The 17363-nt window shown below is 37.1% G+C and overlaps 1 protein-coding gene across 1 annotated transcript in view; it reads left to right on the top strand.

Moving 5' to 3' along the window:
* Positions 1–17363, top strand: part of FMN1 (formin 1) — a 586562-nt gene that overhangs the window by 87690 nt on the left and 481509 nt on the right. The window contains exon 2 of the mRNA XM_007940485.1: positions 15836–16014. Coding sequence (XP_007938676.1) covers positions 15836–16014 — 179 coding nt within the window. The remainder of the gene's footprint in view (positions 1–15835; positions 16015–17363) is intronic.

The raw sequence follows: 17363 nt of genomic DNA, 5'->3' as shown, positions 1-17363 counted from the left end.
CAGTGACCACAACCTTGCCCCTTGTCAGCTCTACTATATACCTGGGAATTCTGATCATTCACATAAACTTACAGGACCATTATACTTGAGACATAATTTTTTGACTTAACATGCTATAGACATTTCCCCATGTTATCAAACCTCTCATAAATATTGCCTCAATTATTTTGAACTATCCTTTAGAGAGAATGACCATCATTTAGTATCATTTATCTATTTTGGACACTTAGCTTGTTTATAAATTTATAAATTTTCAGTGTTTTAATAATATGATAGCATTGTTGCATGGGATGTTTGCATTTCAGAGTAATTCTTTATTGTAGATTCCTAGGAGAAGAATTATAGTGCCAAAATTACAACCATTATCTTGCTTTTAATATATGTTATCAAATTGTTCCTCTCAAGTTTAATCAATATACTACCACCAACAGAGTTTGTACACTTATTCACATATTTATTCAACACATATTTAATAAGAACTTGTTATGGGCCAGGTACTGAATTAAGTGCTGGGCTACCTCAGCAAATACCATGGGTACTATCCTGTTCTCAGGGAGCAGAGTGCCTATTTTAGTGCTCTGTTACCAACATTGCATGTTTTCAAGTTTTTAACCTTTCTGATTTGATAGAAGAATGTTTTATTTTATTGCTACTTTAACTTACATATTCTTTATTACTATTGAGGTTGAATATTTCCCCCATACTTATTAGACATTTATCTTTTTATGCCCTTTGCCCATTTGTCTACTGAAGTTTTTTATAAATGTATGGAAACTCTCATGGATTTGTATGTAGTCCTTGTACAGGGACATCACAAATCATTGACATGATGACACATGACCACAACAGAGTAGTTAAGGATGTTTGTTAATCTAATAAGATATTTCCATATATTTGCTACTAAACCAAGTGCCCATCTTCCTCCTGAATAGAGTCTTGAAGCATTCTTTTGACTGAGTGTGAATAATTCGCCTTTGGACTTTGGGTTGTAAATGGTAAAATTGTGATAAGTTTGCTAAGTTGTTGGGTTTCTTCTTGGGTTAGTCATGGGTCTTTGGAAATTTTTAGTACTAGTTTGGATAGCTCCTTGTTCTAGAAACTGATTGATCTTCTCTGAAGGATTCAGATTGGGTCGAAGAGTGACAATCAATATTGTTAGCTGAGGTCATTAACAGAGGCAAAAAACAATTGTGAAATTTAGGTTGAGTTGCTTTTTGGGTTTTGTCTGGATTTACTAAAACAAGGGAATTGTTTGGGCAAATATTTCCTCATTGGGGTCTCTTTGAAGTGACCATCTAATGAACTAAGGAAAGGGCAGTTAAATCCCTCTTGGTGAGAACATCAAAAGAGGAATAGGATGTAGTTATATTTCAGGAGTCAAGGGCCATCAGTTGACCTTTGTTAAGAATAGAGAGAAGAGCTTAGAAGATTAGGAAGTTTCCCTATCTTTTTATTCTTTCACTTTTTTTCTTTCCTCTCCCTAAGTTCAATGTTTCTGGGCCTGTCTTGCTTAATCTTTTAGCAACAGAGTTAAGCATTTATAAAATAAATACTTTACTAAAGACAGAGATTCTTCAAGCATCTTCTACTCTATAATCTTATAAATTGATAATTAATCTGTTATTTGTTAAAGGACAAGGAGAGTAAAGTAATCCTGTCCTCTTATAAACAGATGTCTGAATTCATTTCCTTTTCTCTTGTATGCCATTATCTCCTCTCTCTACTCATGGGAGTCAGGGATATATAGATGAGTCACACTCATTGATTATTTCAATCTTATGTATTTTTTTTTTTCTTTCATCAATGCTTTTTCCAAAGCAGTAAGTACTTATTTCTCTGATTGAGTTTCATATCTCATCTTTTTTGTTAAGCCTATGAGGATGGCAATGAGTAAGAACTGTCAAAAAAGTGAGCAGACAGAAAAAGAAACGGTCGTAGTCAAAGGATGGCAAAAACATGGCACACACACACCACTATGCTCCCTCTTGTGCCAGAGAAGCCATTGCTAATAAATCGCAATAGTCTTTCCCACTGAACCTAAACATTCTCTTGGAATTCTTGTCAATATTCTTGTCATTCTAACCATTCACTTCCAGTAACATGACATCCAATCTGAAACCTACTTTCTTTCCTTGTTAGAAGACCTATAAACATACTTCTGGGGCATCAAGAGTTGATAACAACTGAGAAATGACCTACATGAAATATGTGAAATATACTAGCTTTTTCCTTTTCTTTCTCTTATAAAAGGTCTTAAAATAGGGACTACAATGTTGTTGTTGTTAGCGGCTGCCAAGCCAACTCATGCTGACCCAGTGCACAATGGGATCAGACTGTTGTGATCCATAGTTTTCACTGGCTGATTTTCAGAAGTAGATCACCAGGCCTTTTTTCCTAGTCTGGAAGCTCTGCTGAAACCTGTTCAGCACCATAGCAACACTCATGCCTCCACTGACAGATGGGTGGTGGCTGTACGTGAGGTACAATGGCCAGGAATTGAATTCAGGTCTTCCCTGTGGAAGGAGAAAATTCTACCACTGACTGCAGCAGGGACAAACATAATGCCAACTATATTGGAGAAGAAAATCTAAACTGATGCCTTGATTTGCTGCTGCTAACTTTGAGACTCATTCATTGTATTGTTTCAGGCAATGATAAATACATAAGTAAAATAATTCAGAGAGAAAATGTTAGCAGATGGGCAATGATGAGAAGGCCTCTCTGCAGGAAGGACACTTGAATGATACAAAGAAATCAACCATGCTCTGAGGATCAGAGTTCTGGCAGAGGAAACACCAAGTGGTAATGCCAGAGGCAGGAGTGAGGCTGGTGTGCAGTAAAAGGGTCAGTGTGGCTGAGGTGAGGTGAGTAAAGCGTAGAGTAGGAGATGGGGAGAAAGAGGTAGGCAGGAGTCAGATCAGGTGAGGTTCTTTAAGGCCATGGTAAGGAATTTACATTTTATTTTAAGTGTCATGGGAAGCTATTGAAGGATTTTGATTTGAGAAATAGTGTGAATACATTTTGAAAACACCCTCTGGATATTTACAGTGAATATTATATGTTGTTGTTGTTGTTGTTGTTAAGTGCCGTCGAGTCGGCCCCGACTCATAGCGATCCCTCCTTGGGTTTCCGAGGCAGTTATCACTACGGAAGTAGGATTGCCCAACCTTCCTTCCGAGGAGTGGCTGGTGGGTTTGAACCGCCAGCCGTCTGGTTAGCAGGCAAGTGTCTTAACCACTATGCTACCAGAGCTCCCGAATATTATATAGAGGTCAGGAATGAAAGAGAGAAGAGCTTGGGTACTATTGTAGTTGTCCACAAGAGAGTAGATAGTGTTCTAGACTGGCTTGTAATGTTGTGCATAGTGGTCATATTTGGGATGCTATTTGGTGGGAGAACAAACAGGTCTGGTTCATAAAATTTATGAGGAAGGTGAAAGAGTTTGGATGGTATTTAAAGCTTTGAGACTGAATGAGATAACCAAAGGAATGAGCAAAGATAGAGAAGAGGGGAAGACCCGAAACAAGCTCTGGTGGCCTAGTGCCTAAGACATTAGAGTGCTAACTAGACGGCTGGCAGTTCAAACCCATCAGCCACTCCTTGGAAGGAAGGTTGGGCAATCTACTTCCATAATGATACCTCCTCAGAAGCCCAAGGAGGGGTCATTATGTGTCGGATTTGACTTGATGTTAGTGTGTTTGTGAAACATTTAGAATAGTGGTTCTCAACCAGTGGTGACTTTTCCTCCCAGGGGACATTTGAAAATATCCAGAGACATTTTTGGTTGTCACAACTTCCAGGAGAGTGCAGGAGTAAAAGAAGAAGCTGTACTACTGGCATCAAGTGAATGGAGGCCAGGGATGCTGCTAACCATACTACCATGCACAGGATGTCCCCTCACAACAAAGAATTATCTAACCCAAGTATCAGTAGTATTGAAATTAAGAATGCTGATTTAAAAGTAGAGAAGATGATGGGCAAGCAAAAGTGACTGAGGAGAGAACAGTGAACTAGGAGGAAAACTTAGAAAAAGTAGAGAACATGGTTTCTAGAAATGAATTTTAAATAAAAGTATGCAATCAACTTGGCCAAATGCTGCTGAGAAGTTCAATGACATGGAAAATAAGAATAAACCACTGCATTTGGTAAGATAAAAGACTCTGAGATACATCCGTAGCATTTAAAATTCCTGAAAGCTAATGTATTCAAATAATGAAATTTATAGATTTTTCTAAAATCATGTACACATTAAAGAAAGCAGGCCTTTTATTTTTTTTTATTATTATTTGTTTAAGCCACAGGGGCAATACCAAATGAAATATTTGGTATCCTCATTGCTTAGCCTTTTTGTGTATGTGAGGTGCTGATTTAAACTAACTGACTCTGGTTAGCTTCATCGAAATGGAAATTTATTCATATGATCCTAAGACAAATTAACATTGTTTTTAAAACAGAAATTATTTCTTTAAAGTTCTGCAAAGAAAAAACTGTCAGATGCCTTTAGCAAAATAACATGTTTGCTAATTTACATCAGATGATCTAATTTTTCCTTTATTATTTTCTTTTTCAGTTAATTCACACTATCCTTGATTCCATGGGAAATTATCATTTTAGAACTATTTTAAAATGAAATTAGCTGGAAGATATTGCTGCGGGAATAGATATATTTTACCAGTTTTCCTAGTAATTGTATTTTCATTTCCTTTAGCTGATTTGATTCTCAATGTCCAGAGCCATCTTGGGCATATATCATGATTTCATAGTTCTAAGTCCCCTGATACTTCACTACCCTTGACCTCATACATCATGGTGTGGTTTTGCATAGGAATTTTCTGTATACCTATCCTTAATATATATGAATGTCACTTCAAATAAAACAAGAAAAATAAATTATTTTGTGCTTCATATGTTAGTATGGACTCACTATTATAGCTCATACTATTATTTTATATGATAAGTTGTGAAAGTTTAACAAGAAAATCCATTTCTATTTATGTAAATAAAATGTAAGCCCACAATAAAAACCTTATTGCTGAAATAACTGTGAACACAATACAATTCAATCTAATTTTCTTTGCTGCTTTAAAGACATTATTAACAATCTTATTCTTATTTGTATTTTCTCAGCAATACTGTACTCAGAGGTTCTTATTCCATTCCTGGTTTGGTGGAATTGTTCCAGGGAATATTAATCATGAACTTGAATATATTGATAAAAGTTCTTCTAGACAGGAAAATATATGATGAACTTGGTTCTGTTCTTAATATAGATTTAGCGTACTTTATGGATCAGTTGTTTTCCTGAAAAAAAAAAAGCCTATTAAATTAATTTTCTTTTAGTAAATTGGTTTTTCTACTGACATTCATTTTAAACTAGAGCTGTGTTTTTTGGATAATAGCTCCAAGACATAGTAAAATCACATTTTAGATTATAGCAAGCCCCTTGGGGAAAAAAAAATAGTAATATTTATATTGTGGTGGTGTTGTTGTTATGTGCTATTGAGTCGGACCCGACTCATAGTGACCCCTCCTTGGGTTTTCGAGGCAGTATCACTACAGAAGTAGATTGCCCCATCTTCCTCCCGAGGAGTGGCTGGTGGGTTTGAACCGGCAGCCTTCTGGTTAGCAGTCAAGTGCCTTAGGCACTACACCACCAGAGCTCCTTTTTAGATTGTGATATAAGCTAATAAGTCACTAAACTGAAGATGATTAGGATTGATTTTATGTTGGTTAAAAAGATTCAAGGTACAAAGGTATAAAGGAAAAGCAACTATGACAACATAGCTGAATAGTACGTTTTGAAAAGACCAGTTCTCAGTATATCCTCTAATACTGTATTGTATGAAAACATGGAACTTGTTTTGGTGGCTTAGATTTTTTTTTTTTTTAACAGTTTGAAGGCAAGATATAGAAACAACATAAATATTTCAAAATGAAAAAAATTATGAGAACATATTAGTTGAACTATCATTTTGAACTCGCATGCACACCCTTTGAAGAAATGGATCTCTTTCCCATTCTTCCCTTTTGCCTTTCATGGTGTCTAATTCAGTTCTGACCAAAGAATAATAATTTTAGCAGCAAGATGTTATATATGAGGGTTTATATAGTGCTTATTGGGCACCAGACATTGCTCTGAGGATGTTGCATATTGTTGTTAGTTGCTGTGGAGTTGGCTCCTACTCATTGTGACCTTGTGTAGAATAGAGCAAAGTATGGCCTAGTCATGCACCATCTTTGTGATCATTGTTGTTATGTTTGAGTCCATTGCTTCAGCCATCTTTTCATTTATTATCATATATGTTAAGTCTATAAGCCTTACGGTAACCCTAGAAGGTAGCAACATTTTCCACCCTTCACAGATGAGGACACTGGAACATAAAGAGGTTAAGTATATTACACACTGTCCCTTGGCAAATACAAAGTCAAGCTGAGATTCAAACCCAGGTTGTTCTGCTCTAAAATCTAGACTGACTAAAAAAAGAGAAGAGTTTATTACTTTAAAAACCTGAATATTCTGAATATATACTGTTCATGTAATGTATATCTAATTTATACAACAAATATTATTATATACCTGCTAAATTGCAGACAGTGGCCTAGGTGCTGGGTTAATACTGGAGAATAAGACAAGTAAGATTCTGTCCCCTATAAAACTCTCTAATGGTCTTTAGAGACAAATAACAAGTAAACAAATATATTCTAGAGAGGGAAAATTAGATTGCTGTGAGAATAGCCATTGTAGATGACTCTTAAACAAAGAGATTAGGGAGAGCCCAATTAATTCCTTGGATGAAAAAATGTTGCAAAGAGTAAATTTTTTCATATTTAGTGCCCATATGATAAAATTTCACTCTGTTGTGTGAAGGGTTGCTATGAATTGGAGCCAACTGGACAGCACCTAACAACAATAGAAATGAAATAAAACCTAAGTCAGTATATGTTTCCCTAATTCTTCTCCAGCTTTAAGAAGCTTAGGGAAGGGTAGTAAGGTATCATCTCATTTGGGTTTGGTCATGGGTCACACTTGATGAGGAAAAGTCCTTGGGCTTTTTTGTCCTGCAAGATGATCCCTTCTTTGGTGATAGTTGAATCTCCAATGTGGTCTCAAAAAATCAGTAGCATTTTAATTTCCTGGTGGAATCCTTACATTGTCAAGAAAGGAGAGAGAACAGGAAGATGGAGGGGCTAGGGAAGGAAAGAAAGGATGATTTAATTAAGAATGAATTATCTGTCACATGATGGCACTAAATTCCATTTGTATAACAACAACAACAACAACAACAATTTCTGTTTTATGAGACTAATGCAACTATGACATTTTTATTGTGGTAAATATATATATAACAAAACATTTACCATTTTCACATTTTTTACATGTATACTTCAGTGATATTATGTTCATCACGCTTCAACCATCACCATTATCTGTTTCCAAATTTTTGAATTTCCCTCTTCGTGCCTCCTCTAGTCACACCCTCCCCCATTATCTTCCCATTTCTCCTAAAATTCCTTTCTTCATTGGAAAGTAAGGAGAAAATTACATATCTGAATATGAGTATAAAAACCAAACTCACTGCCATCAACTTGATTCTGACTCATAGTGACCCCCTTTGGGTTTTCAAGGGAGTAAATCTTTATAGAAGTAGTTGCCCAGTCTTCCTTCCATGGAGTGGCTGATGGGTTTGAACTGCTGGTGTGTTAGAAGTCAAATGCCTTAGACACTATGCTACCGGTGCTCCTTGAATATGAGTATAGATGTTTCTATAAGTTGCTCTGTATTGCTCATGAAGGGACACGCCTAGAAGTAGGGATGCACTGGGAAAAACCTCTGAAGACTTACAGCCTCATGGTAAAGTACACATAAAATAACTTATACATGAAATTTCATATACATACACAAGAAATAACTAAGTATGTAAACTGTAAGTAGGGTTATTATGTATGTACAAAGTACCACAAAATGACAGAAAAGGGGAGAGCAATTTAGTCTGGAAAGTAATGAGTAAACTGGCTGGAGAAGTTGAGATTTGAGAAAGGCCCTGAAGGTCAACGTAGGTAGGACTTTGTCTTTCAAGTACAAGTGGGTAGTTCAAGGTAAAATAGATAGACAAGAAAGTATTGTATGGGGAGTGGAAAGTACAGTACAACTTGAAGGTGGCATGTATATGTGAGATAATAGAGGGGGATTTCAAAAAGTATGTTGAAATCAATCCTAAAGGCTCTTCCCATCCATATTCAAACAAGGAATTTGGATTCTATTCTATATGCAACAAAAAATCATTGAAGGTTTCTGAGAAGGGAAGTGTCATAGGGTCTCTGGGATAGGATTTAAGAACAGAAACAAAAACAGTCTCCTATTGAGTCTCATGCTATTAAAGAATGACAGGTAAATAGAGCTGTGCTCCTAGTTTAAAATATAATTTATTCTGTGTTTTGGATATGCATATGAGGTAGGAGGCAGGAAAGATGAGAAGGATTATAAGTGTAGTTATAGTTTTAGTATTGGAATACATATGCTAAGTTTACCAAGTTACTTGGTAGCCTTCTACACTAGTAACTTCAACTGTCTGGAGAATTTTCAATGTTCCATCATCCTTTGGGTAGTTAAGGCTGTCCAAATCTATTTCCTACCATTTTATTTACTTTTTAATATTTTTTTCTGATTATAAAATTAATACTTGCTCATTGGATAAAATTTAGAAAGACCTGTGGGAAAAAATGAAGAAGGTAAAGAAAAATGTAAAGAAGAAAATTAAAATTGTTGCTAACATTTTGACTTCCTTTCATACATTAAATTTAGGGTAAAAATTATATGTCATATTTCATAATATCTCGAATAATTTCCTGTGTCATTCAATATTAATTTAAAACATGATTTTAAATAACTGCATAATATTCCATAATATTGGCTATGTTCTAACATGAGATTTAGTTTCTCATTTTTTTCTGTCATAAGTCATGCTCTAATAGACATACTATATCTGTGTAATATATCTTGACTAATAAAGATTATTTTTCTAGGATGGATTCACACAAGTGAAAGTTTGCTGGTTAAAGGATAAGAGATGTTTAGTATTTCAAAACGAAGGTCGGCAAACTTCTTCTGTAAAGAGCCAAACAGTGAATATAGTTTCGCTTTGCAGATCGTACTGTCTGCGTGACGGCTGCTGCTGCTGGTCCTCCTGTGTTTTCTCCTCTGCTTTCTCCCTTCTGCTTGCTCCTCTCCTCTTTGAAAATGTGAAAAGGCAGGCTGTATAAAAATAGTCTTCCAGGCTGTACTTGGCCCTTGGACTGTAGTTGTTAACCCCTGTTTTAAATTCAGTAAAACCAGTTGCTGTCGAGTCGACCCTGACTCGAGGTGATCTTGTGTGTGTCAGAGTAGAACTGTGTTCCATGGGGTTCTCAATTGCTGATTTGAAGTAGATCACCAGGCCTTCCATTTGAGGCCCCTCTGGGGACTTGAACAAGTGCAATAAGTGTTAATACCAACCAGTGACCACCCTCTTTTAGATATAGACATTTTGGGGATAATTTCTGCATTTGAAGTACCACATCTGGTTTTCTGACCACTTATCTGAGAATGGACAAAGATCCTTAATGTCTTAGTGAATCCTACAAGCTCTCAAATTTGATCTGTTCTTGATCTTTTCTGCCCCAAATCTTGCCTAAATAAAATTGCCCCTACTGTCTATTGATTCTAAGAAAAATGACTACACATCATCTTTGCTACTTTACAGGTATACCCTTGTTTTTGAAGTATTAGCATAGTGCCTAAGGCACTTGACTGCTAACCAGAAGGCTGGCGGTTCAAACCCACCAGCCATTCCTCAGAAGGAAGATGGGGAAATCTACTTCCTTAGTGATACTGGCTCAGAAACCCAAGGAGGGGTCGCTATGAGTCAGGTCCGACTCGACGTCACACAACAACAACATAGCCAAAAATGAGTTTCCTGACTTTTCATCTAATATCTGCATTCTTCACAGAAAAAGACCAAAGAAGGAGGTTAATGAGAAAAAATAACTGAATCTACTGTAACAGTGATAACAATATGCATTTATACATCTCTTTCAAATGCCATTTCTTTTAAAGCTATGCCTATGAATAATTTCAGTCATGGCTCTTGGCTCATGTGTTTGCCCTTTGGGGAGAAATATCATAGGTTGCCTATGAAAGACCCGGAGGCACAGCTCTTTTTGGAGATGATAAGCCACTTACTTGGAACATTTGATGACGTGAATTCTATTTCTAGGACTTGAGCAGATTTAGGATCTGCTGCACTAGAGTGCTACTGTGAATTTTTATGAGCTTCATTATTCTTCTATTTGTCTTCTTTGACAAAGAAAAAAAAAAGTCCTCAGTATCAGTGTGTAATGTTTAATATGCCTTCATCATGTGCATCGACCCACTTCTATCAATTTAACCTACCCCCACCCCAGGAAAAGTTTCCTGGAAGAAAGCATGTGTGAGCACAGCTGAAGATAAAGCATACTCTTATTATCTTTATTTTATTGATGAGGAAATAAGGCTCATGGATGTTTAATGACTCTACCAAGGTCATACAACTAGTAAATGTCATGGCCAGGACTTGACCCCACTGTCAACCCCTGTCCCCATGATCTTAACCATTTACCTCTCAGATCTCAGTACTCCCACCCACAGACTGGCAATAATATCCTTCTCTAAACAATGTAAAACATTTCCCTGTTACCTGGGTTCCAGTCCTGCCTCTGCTACTAACTGTGTATCTTGGCAGTATCACAGTCTTCTTGGATTTCAGTTCCCTCAACTATAATGCAGGCAGGTGGTGGTGGGGATATGTAAGATTCTTTCCAATTCTAAATTCTATTATCTTTCATTTGAATTTGAATATAATTTTAGAATTTCAAACAACATTGCACTTGTTTGACGGATTTAGATGCTCTTTTCATAGATTCTCAAATTGACATAGCTTACTACCCAGTCCTTCCTACTTCCTGATCCACTCACCACTTTCTCCTGCTTCTCTCACCTTCAACCTGTCTGCCCTTGCCTATAATTTCTCTAGTAAGGAGAGTTAGAGGTGAATATGAATAGATAAGACACTTTCTCAAAATTATATCTGTTTAGCTAGTTTAGTGACATTTTATCTTTTAACATCACTGGGAATGGAAATAGGGGTAGTGTGGCATTGGCAAGCATTGATATCTAATTGGCAGATACCAGCCTATACTAGCAGACTATACTTTGGCAAAAGCCTTATGTTCTCGGATCTAGGCATGGGTAATTATACACATAGATACACACCCTTGCTACAAGTACTTAACAATGTCACTGTTCATTAGCTACACATCTAGATTGATATCTCTCTTGCTTATAAGTACATGGTTAAGAGCATAACAAGACAACCCATCTACCTTAACATATCAGTTCTGATATTCATGCTTAAGAAAACTTCACCTCATTGAATTTATTTTAAGTCAAGTTTGATGGATGGCTTTGAAAGCCACAGCATAGGAACTAAAACTCATGAGAGTTTCAGGCTCAGGTGTTTTGATTTTTTTTTTTCCTTTTCTTTTAAAGCTATAGCCACTTCATCACTGCTGTCAAGTAAGGGCTTGGTATGATGAGAAAATTAGAGAAGAAAGCCGGAAAAGCTCTTTTGTTGCTTAGGGACTTTTGTTCATATCTGATTATATAGCATGTTAACAAACTTCTCTTTAGAAAATGATGTAAAACATGTCTGTAAATATATATACTTTATATGATTAAAGGCAATGCCTGGTAAAGAAGGTTAATTAATCTTTTTTTTTTTAAATTAAATGTAGCTTGTATGTGGATCTTGGTATAAATGAGGAAATAGCTATGCTATAAGTTTTCATTTGATTTTACAAAACTTTATACATTGAATAATCGTTTTCAGTAAAAATTACAAAACAACTATTTTTTTAAAGGCCTCTCAGCTGAAATGGTTTAAAGTTATGGTACTTCTGGTAAAGCCAGATGATAAGAAAGTGTAAAAAATAAACCCAAAATCTCAAATACTTGCAATAAGTATTTACTGTTCTCATTCCCACTGGCCTATGGATCGGCTGAGATTCACTTGGTCATGTCTGTTGGCACCAGGCTCCAGTACTGTTTGGGTCTGGTCTTTTTGTAGAATTCTAGGCTACCCTGGAATTACTACATGTCATGATATACCTTGTGGCCCAGGATGTGCTCTCCCATGGTGAAGGGAGAAGCACAAAGCAGGAAGCATAAAACACACAAGGCCTCTTAAGACCTCAACTCAGAACTTGAGCACTGTCACACCGCTAGCACTCAATTAGCTAAAGCCAGTCAGTGGCCAGCCCCAATACCCATGGGGCAGGGAAAATATACATTACCCCATCCAGTGGGAGGAGCTACAAAGGCAAATGGAAGAGGGCTTGTTTTCATAATCATAATGCAGGGAAGGAGTAAAGATGTGGAAACAATAACCCAGTATGCCACAGATTTAGATTGCATTTTGGAAAGTTAAGCTGTGGACACTGCTTCCAGTTTTAAATGGCATATTACCTTTCCTTTCTATCTGCTTCTGTTGTTTTGATAATTGACAGCAAAACCCCAGTCTGATGTTATAGGTTAGCATCAGGAAGTGCAGCTCATCGTTTGAGTGGTTGGGAAAAGCACAGACTTTCAAAGTGGTATCCAGGTAAGTCACCCTACCTTTACTGTGACTGTGCTATATGTTGTATTAACAGTGGTCAGTTTAGAGTTAATCTGTCTGTGTACATGTGATCAAACTGTTAAATTGTCTATGGGGAGCAGATAACCAATGAATATTGAGTAAAAGCAGATTTTGATTATGATATACACATGAAAGGGAGAGACAGATGATTAAATTGATAAGAATTTTTTAAGCTTTTCACAAAATGTTCAATGAAAATCTAACACCCTCAAAATCTGTTCAAAAACTTACTGTATAAACTTCTGTTCTGTTCTTTCAAATGGTGACTATGTCCTATGTCCTAACCTACTTTGTCGCACTTTGGATACTTTTTTATGCTGTTGGTCATTTCCTGTCATAATGATTCTTACCAAAATTATTACATGTCATGGTATACCTTTCATGTTTTCTTCATAGGGATATTGTCTGGTTAAACATTAGGTATTAGAAAGTGGCCCTTTGAAATTGAAACCATTTCCAAAATGAAGTTACTTCTCTTTGCTGCTGCTTAAAGTTTACATTGTCTTTTCCTCTACATCAACAGTGAATTGGGTTGTATACCTCCGCTCATTGATGCATTGTTGAATAGCCTCTGCTGGGTGAGTGAGTGTGTTTGCATGTGTATGGCACTATGCCACCACAGCTCCTTGTGCCTTATCTAAGGACCCCCAATCCTTGTTATTGTGAGGATTTATTACTCTCTGGGTGACATAAGCAGTTTGTGATCGGCTGCTAACTGAAAAGTTGGTGGTCCAAAACCACTCAGTGGCTCTGCAGAATTAGGTCTAGCAATCTGCTTCTGTAAACATTACAGCAAGAAAACCCCAGGGAGCAGTTCTACTGTGTAATACAGGGGGTCACCATGAGTTGGGGCTGGCTCAACTGCAGCTAGCAACAATAAATACTCTCTTATACTTAAATGATGAGCTTATACTCACCAGACAATGTGCCTTTGATGATACAGATGTCTTGCATTTGATATTTTGTTGTACACTGTGTTCTTTGTGATGTAAATATTATGTTTTATATTGCTTGGCTAATCTGTACAAACTTTGCCCAAGGCCAACAGCTGCTCCAAAGTAAAAATGAAAAGTGGAGGGATTGAAAATGAGGAATGTGACTGGAAATTAATAAATTTCCACAGATGAGGTAGCACGGTAGGAATATGCCATAAATAGAAAAGGTTTATTTCTTCCTTTCCTGCCAAATATGAACAGATATATTCTAGGAGAGGGTTGAACATATAAATAGAAGTTAAAAAATATCTGAGCTTTAATTGCTTCATCTCTTATAGTATTGGCAGCATTACTTCTCAAGACCATCATGAGGGTAAAATGGAGGTGTTTAGCAAAGTGCCTCCTCCTCTAGATTCTTTCATTCAACTTTTGTATGTCTTCTGAGTAGGGTTGGGGCACTCGATAGAATGTAAGGCTCTAAACAAAAGTCCAAGAAGTATCCTGTCTATAGGCAACAGGCAGCAAGGGACATATGAAGTCAAGGAGGCCAGGTGAAGATGGAAATCATTCTGATGTACCTCGCCAGGTGAAGGAAGAGACTGGCTATGACTTGGACACCCTAGTCTGCAGAGACGAGAGTAGATGTATGAGGCCATGCAGCATCATTTTTCAGTGGCTGTAGAAAGGTGTTTATTAGACATCCTGCCAGAAGGCAACTATAAAGACACTGATCTGTGTCATCTTTCACTCTGAAGTGTGATAGGAAACCAACCAACTGAACAAGCCAATGCAAAGCAAAACCTTCACTGTTTCAAATTTTCTTTCTTCTAAAATGCTACTCAGATATAAAGGAAAAACATGTTATTCCAAAGTCCCTTTGTTAGCTGACTTATTTTTCAGCTCAAGTTCTGGTAACATAGATATTCAGCATGGCAGAAGTAGGTGTCTGATTCTGGGTCACTGCCAAACAGATAACATTACAGGGATTATGTGTAATAAACACCCTGTCTTATGCCCAACAGTGATCTCTACTGCAAAACTCGGTTGAGCCTAAACCCTTGACTTCTGTCTGGTTGCTTAATATTTTGCCAAGATTGAAAACAATACTAGGAATTTGAGATCTACATGGGACTTTAGAGGTGATCTAATATAGTGTTTTCCAAACTGTGTTTCAGTAGAGCATTAGTGACCTACAACATATTAATAAGTATCCCTTGAAAAATGGGTTCCAGACAGTGTTAGAGTTATATACTAAAAGAAGTTTTAATATACTAACATGAGTCTTGGTTTTCCAAGGGGAACAGCCTGCAAGTTGTCTCACATTTATTTGACCAGGATGTCCTTTCATGGTAGAACACTTATTGCTATCTCAAAAAATGTCAGGCAGAGGTCAAATAACATAGGCATCAAGAACATGGCCTCTAGTCTATAACTTCCTGACTTCGAATCCTGGCTTTATCATTTACTATCTTTGTAATGTTGGGCAATTTGCTGGGTTCAAATCCCTTTGCACTTCAGTTTCCCCATTTAGAATGGAAACACTAATGATACCCATCCTATGGTGTTATTTTAAAAATTGAAGAACAGAATCAAGAACAGTACTATTATCATCCTGACACAGTTTAAGTAAGAATGAGCTAGCTTAATGCATTCATTCTAGAGATGAGAAAAGTAAGTCCCTAATAGGTTACTCATGTCTCACTGTCTGATTCAACAAACTAACCAAAGGCCAGTATGCCACATGCATGATGAAATTATTCCCAGAAATGAGCAAGGCACAGCTCCTGCCCTGAAAGAACACACACACTAGTGACTGGGCTCTGGTGCCACTCTTTAATAGGGAAGCCGACAACCCTGACTTCTTTTGTCCCCCAGGTCCTCTTATTATTCCAATTATGAATGAGAATGATCTGGGCTACCCAGATGGTAAGCAAGAATAGAGAACATAGAGTACAGCTTATAGATTTATCTTTTAAAATTGAGGCTGAGGGCATATGTTTTAATTCTTTGTTAGTGTGATACTGAGCGAGTAATTGGGAAAACAATTTTGGAGGAGAGCAAACCCTAAACATATAATTTAGAAAGGGAAGTAATGAGTGAGTATCAAGACAACATGTAGGAGTTCCCCAAATGTGGCTTGATGATTTTCTGGCTGCCATGTCACTGATGGTCCTCTATGTATTTGTTTAGGCATCTCATCCGAGGGCTTTCCTGGGGACTGCTCCAAGGAGCAGACAGCAACTAAAGACCTTCCCACTAGAGATGGAGGTTCATGGGTCCTGGGCTATAGATCAGGACCAGCCTATCCATTTCTGCTCCATGAGGAGAAAGAGAAACCAAACAGAAGCGAATTATTCTTGGATCTTCACGTAAGTAGAAATCTTTGTGTATGTGTCAACAAAGGCTCATTTCATATGCATTTAATGTAAATTTGTGTGCGTAAAGCTGCTGAAGCTGCATTTTGTGTGGGGGCCATTGTTTAAAAAGCAACTGTTTGCAGAAAACAGATATATTGCAATGATTTGAAATTTGTGTACTACCCAAAAAAAGTGACTGTGTTTACACTTATTCAGAGTACTCTGTTCATAATCAGCATTGCTGCCTAAACTTCATTGTGGGAGTACACACCTGCTGCCAGTCATCTCTTAATGACATCTTACTAAAAATTTGTGGATGTACATTGGTGGAATGATATGTCCTTGATTCTCAAGTGAAATTCAAATAACTTATCTTCCTTTTATATTCATAAATGTTTCCTTCTTCCTAGCAGCTCAAGTAACAGGTGAACAGGTCAGCAGAATATCTGCCAAATACAGGATGATCCTTTTTAAAAAACACAGGCTGCTTCTTTCTTGTTCATTCATGTGTTCATTGACATAGGAGCATTTACTACCCTGTATAGAGCTGTGGTTTGGGTTTTAGTTGGTTCACATTGAAGATGGCCTGATAGAATTGATCTGACTATCAGAGTTCTCATGACTCCCCTGTAGTCTCCCAGTTTCCTGTCAGAGATAGGGAAGGACATTAAGAATTCAAGAAGACAGTTCCCCCTGCCCCACATTAACTTAATGCCTATTCACAATCTTGTGTTCCTGATTTCTTTTAATTACTTCCAGTTAATAAATTTCAGCTTCAAAGTATGTGTTTGACGAGCTTGGGTTTGGTCTGTGATGTTCATATGGGTGGGGATTTTCTCAAGTAACCAAAAGCAGGAGAATGTGTACTTTTCAAAACCATAAAAACCATAGTCACAGTATGTTGTCTTAGAAAAACATTCTATGATACAACCACTGTGGGAAGCAGTATGACAATTCCTTAAAAACTTGGAATACCATTTGATCCAGCAATCCCGTTACTAGGTATATGTCCTAAAGAAGTGAGAGCCAGGACAAGAAGAGATATATGCACACCCATGTTCATCACAGCACTACTCCCAATAGCAAAAATATGGAAACAACCTAAGTGCTCATCAATAGAAGTATGGATATGAAAACTGGTATATGCACACAGTGGAATACTGTGCGACACTAAAGAATAATGTACAACCTGCAAAACCCTGCATAATGTGGATGAACTTGGAGGACATTATGCTGAGTGAAATAAGTCAATCACAACCTTCTGTGATTGTATTAGTTCATTATTGTAAAAAGTCAAGGAAAGTTTATATATGGAAGGAAACTTTCTTTGTTGGTTACCGGGGTGGGAGGGGGTGAAACAC

This window comes from Orycteropus afer, unplaced genomic scaffold (genome assembly GCF_000298275.1).
Source record: "Orycteropus afer afer isolate SDZICR_OR568_19922 unplaced genomic scaffold, OryAfe1.0 scaffold00068, whole genome shotgun sequence".
NCBI classification, from domain to species: Eukaryota; Metazoa; Chordata; class Mammalia; order Tubulidentata; family Orycteropodidae; genus Orycteropus; species Orycteropus afer.
Note: the sequence above shows the minus strand (reverse complement) of the source record. Positions and strands in the feature narration are given on the sequence as shown.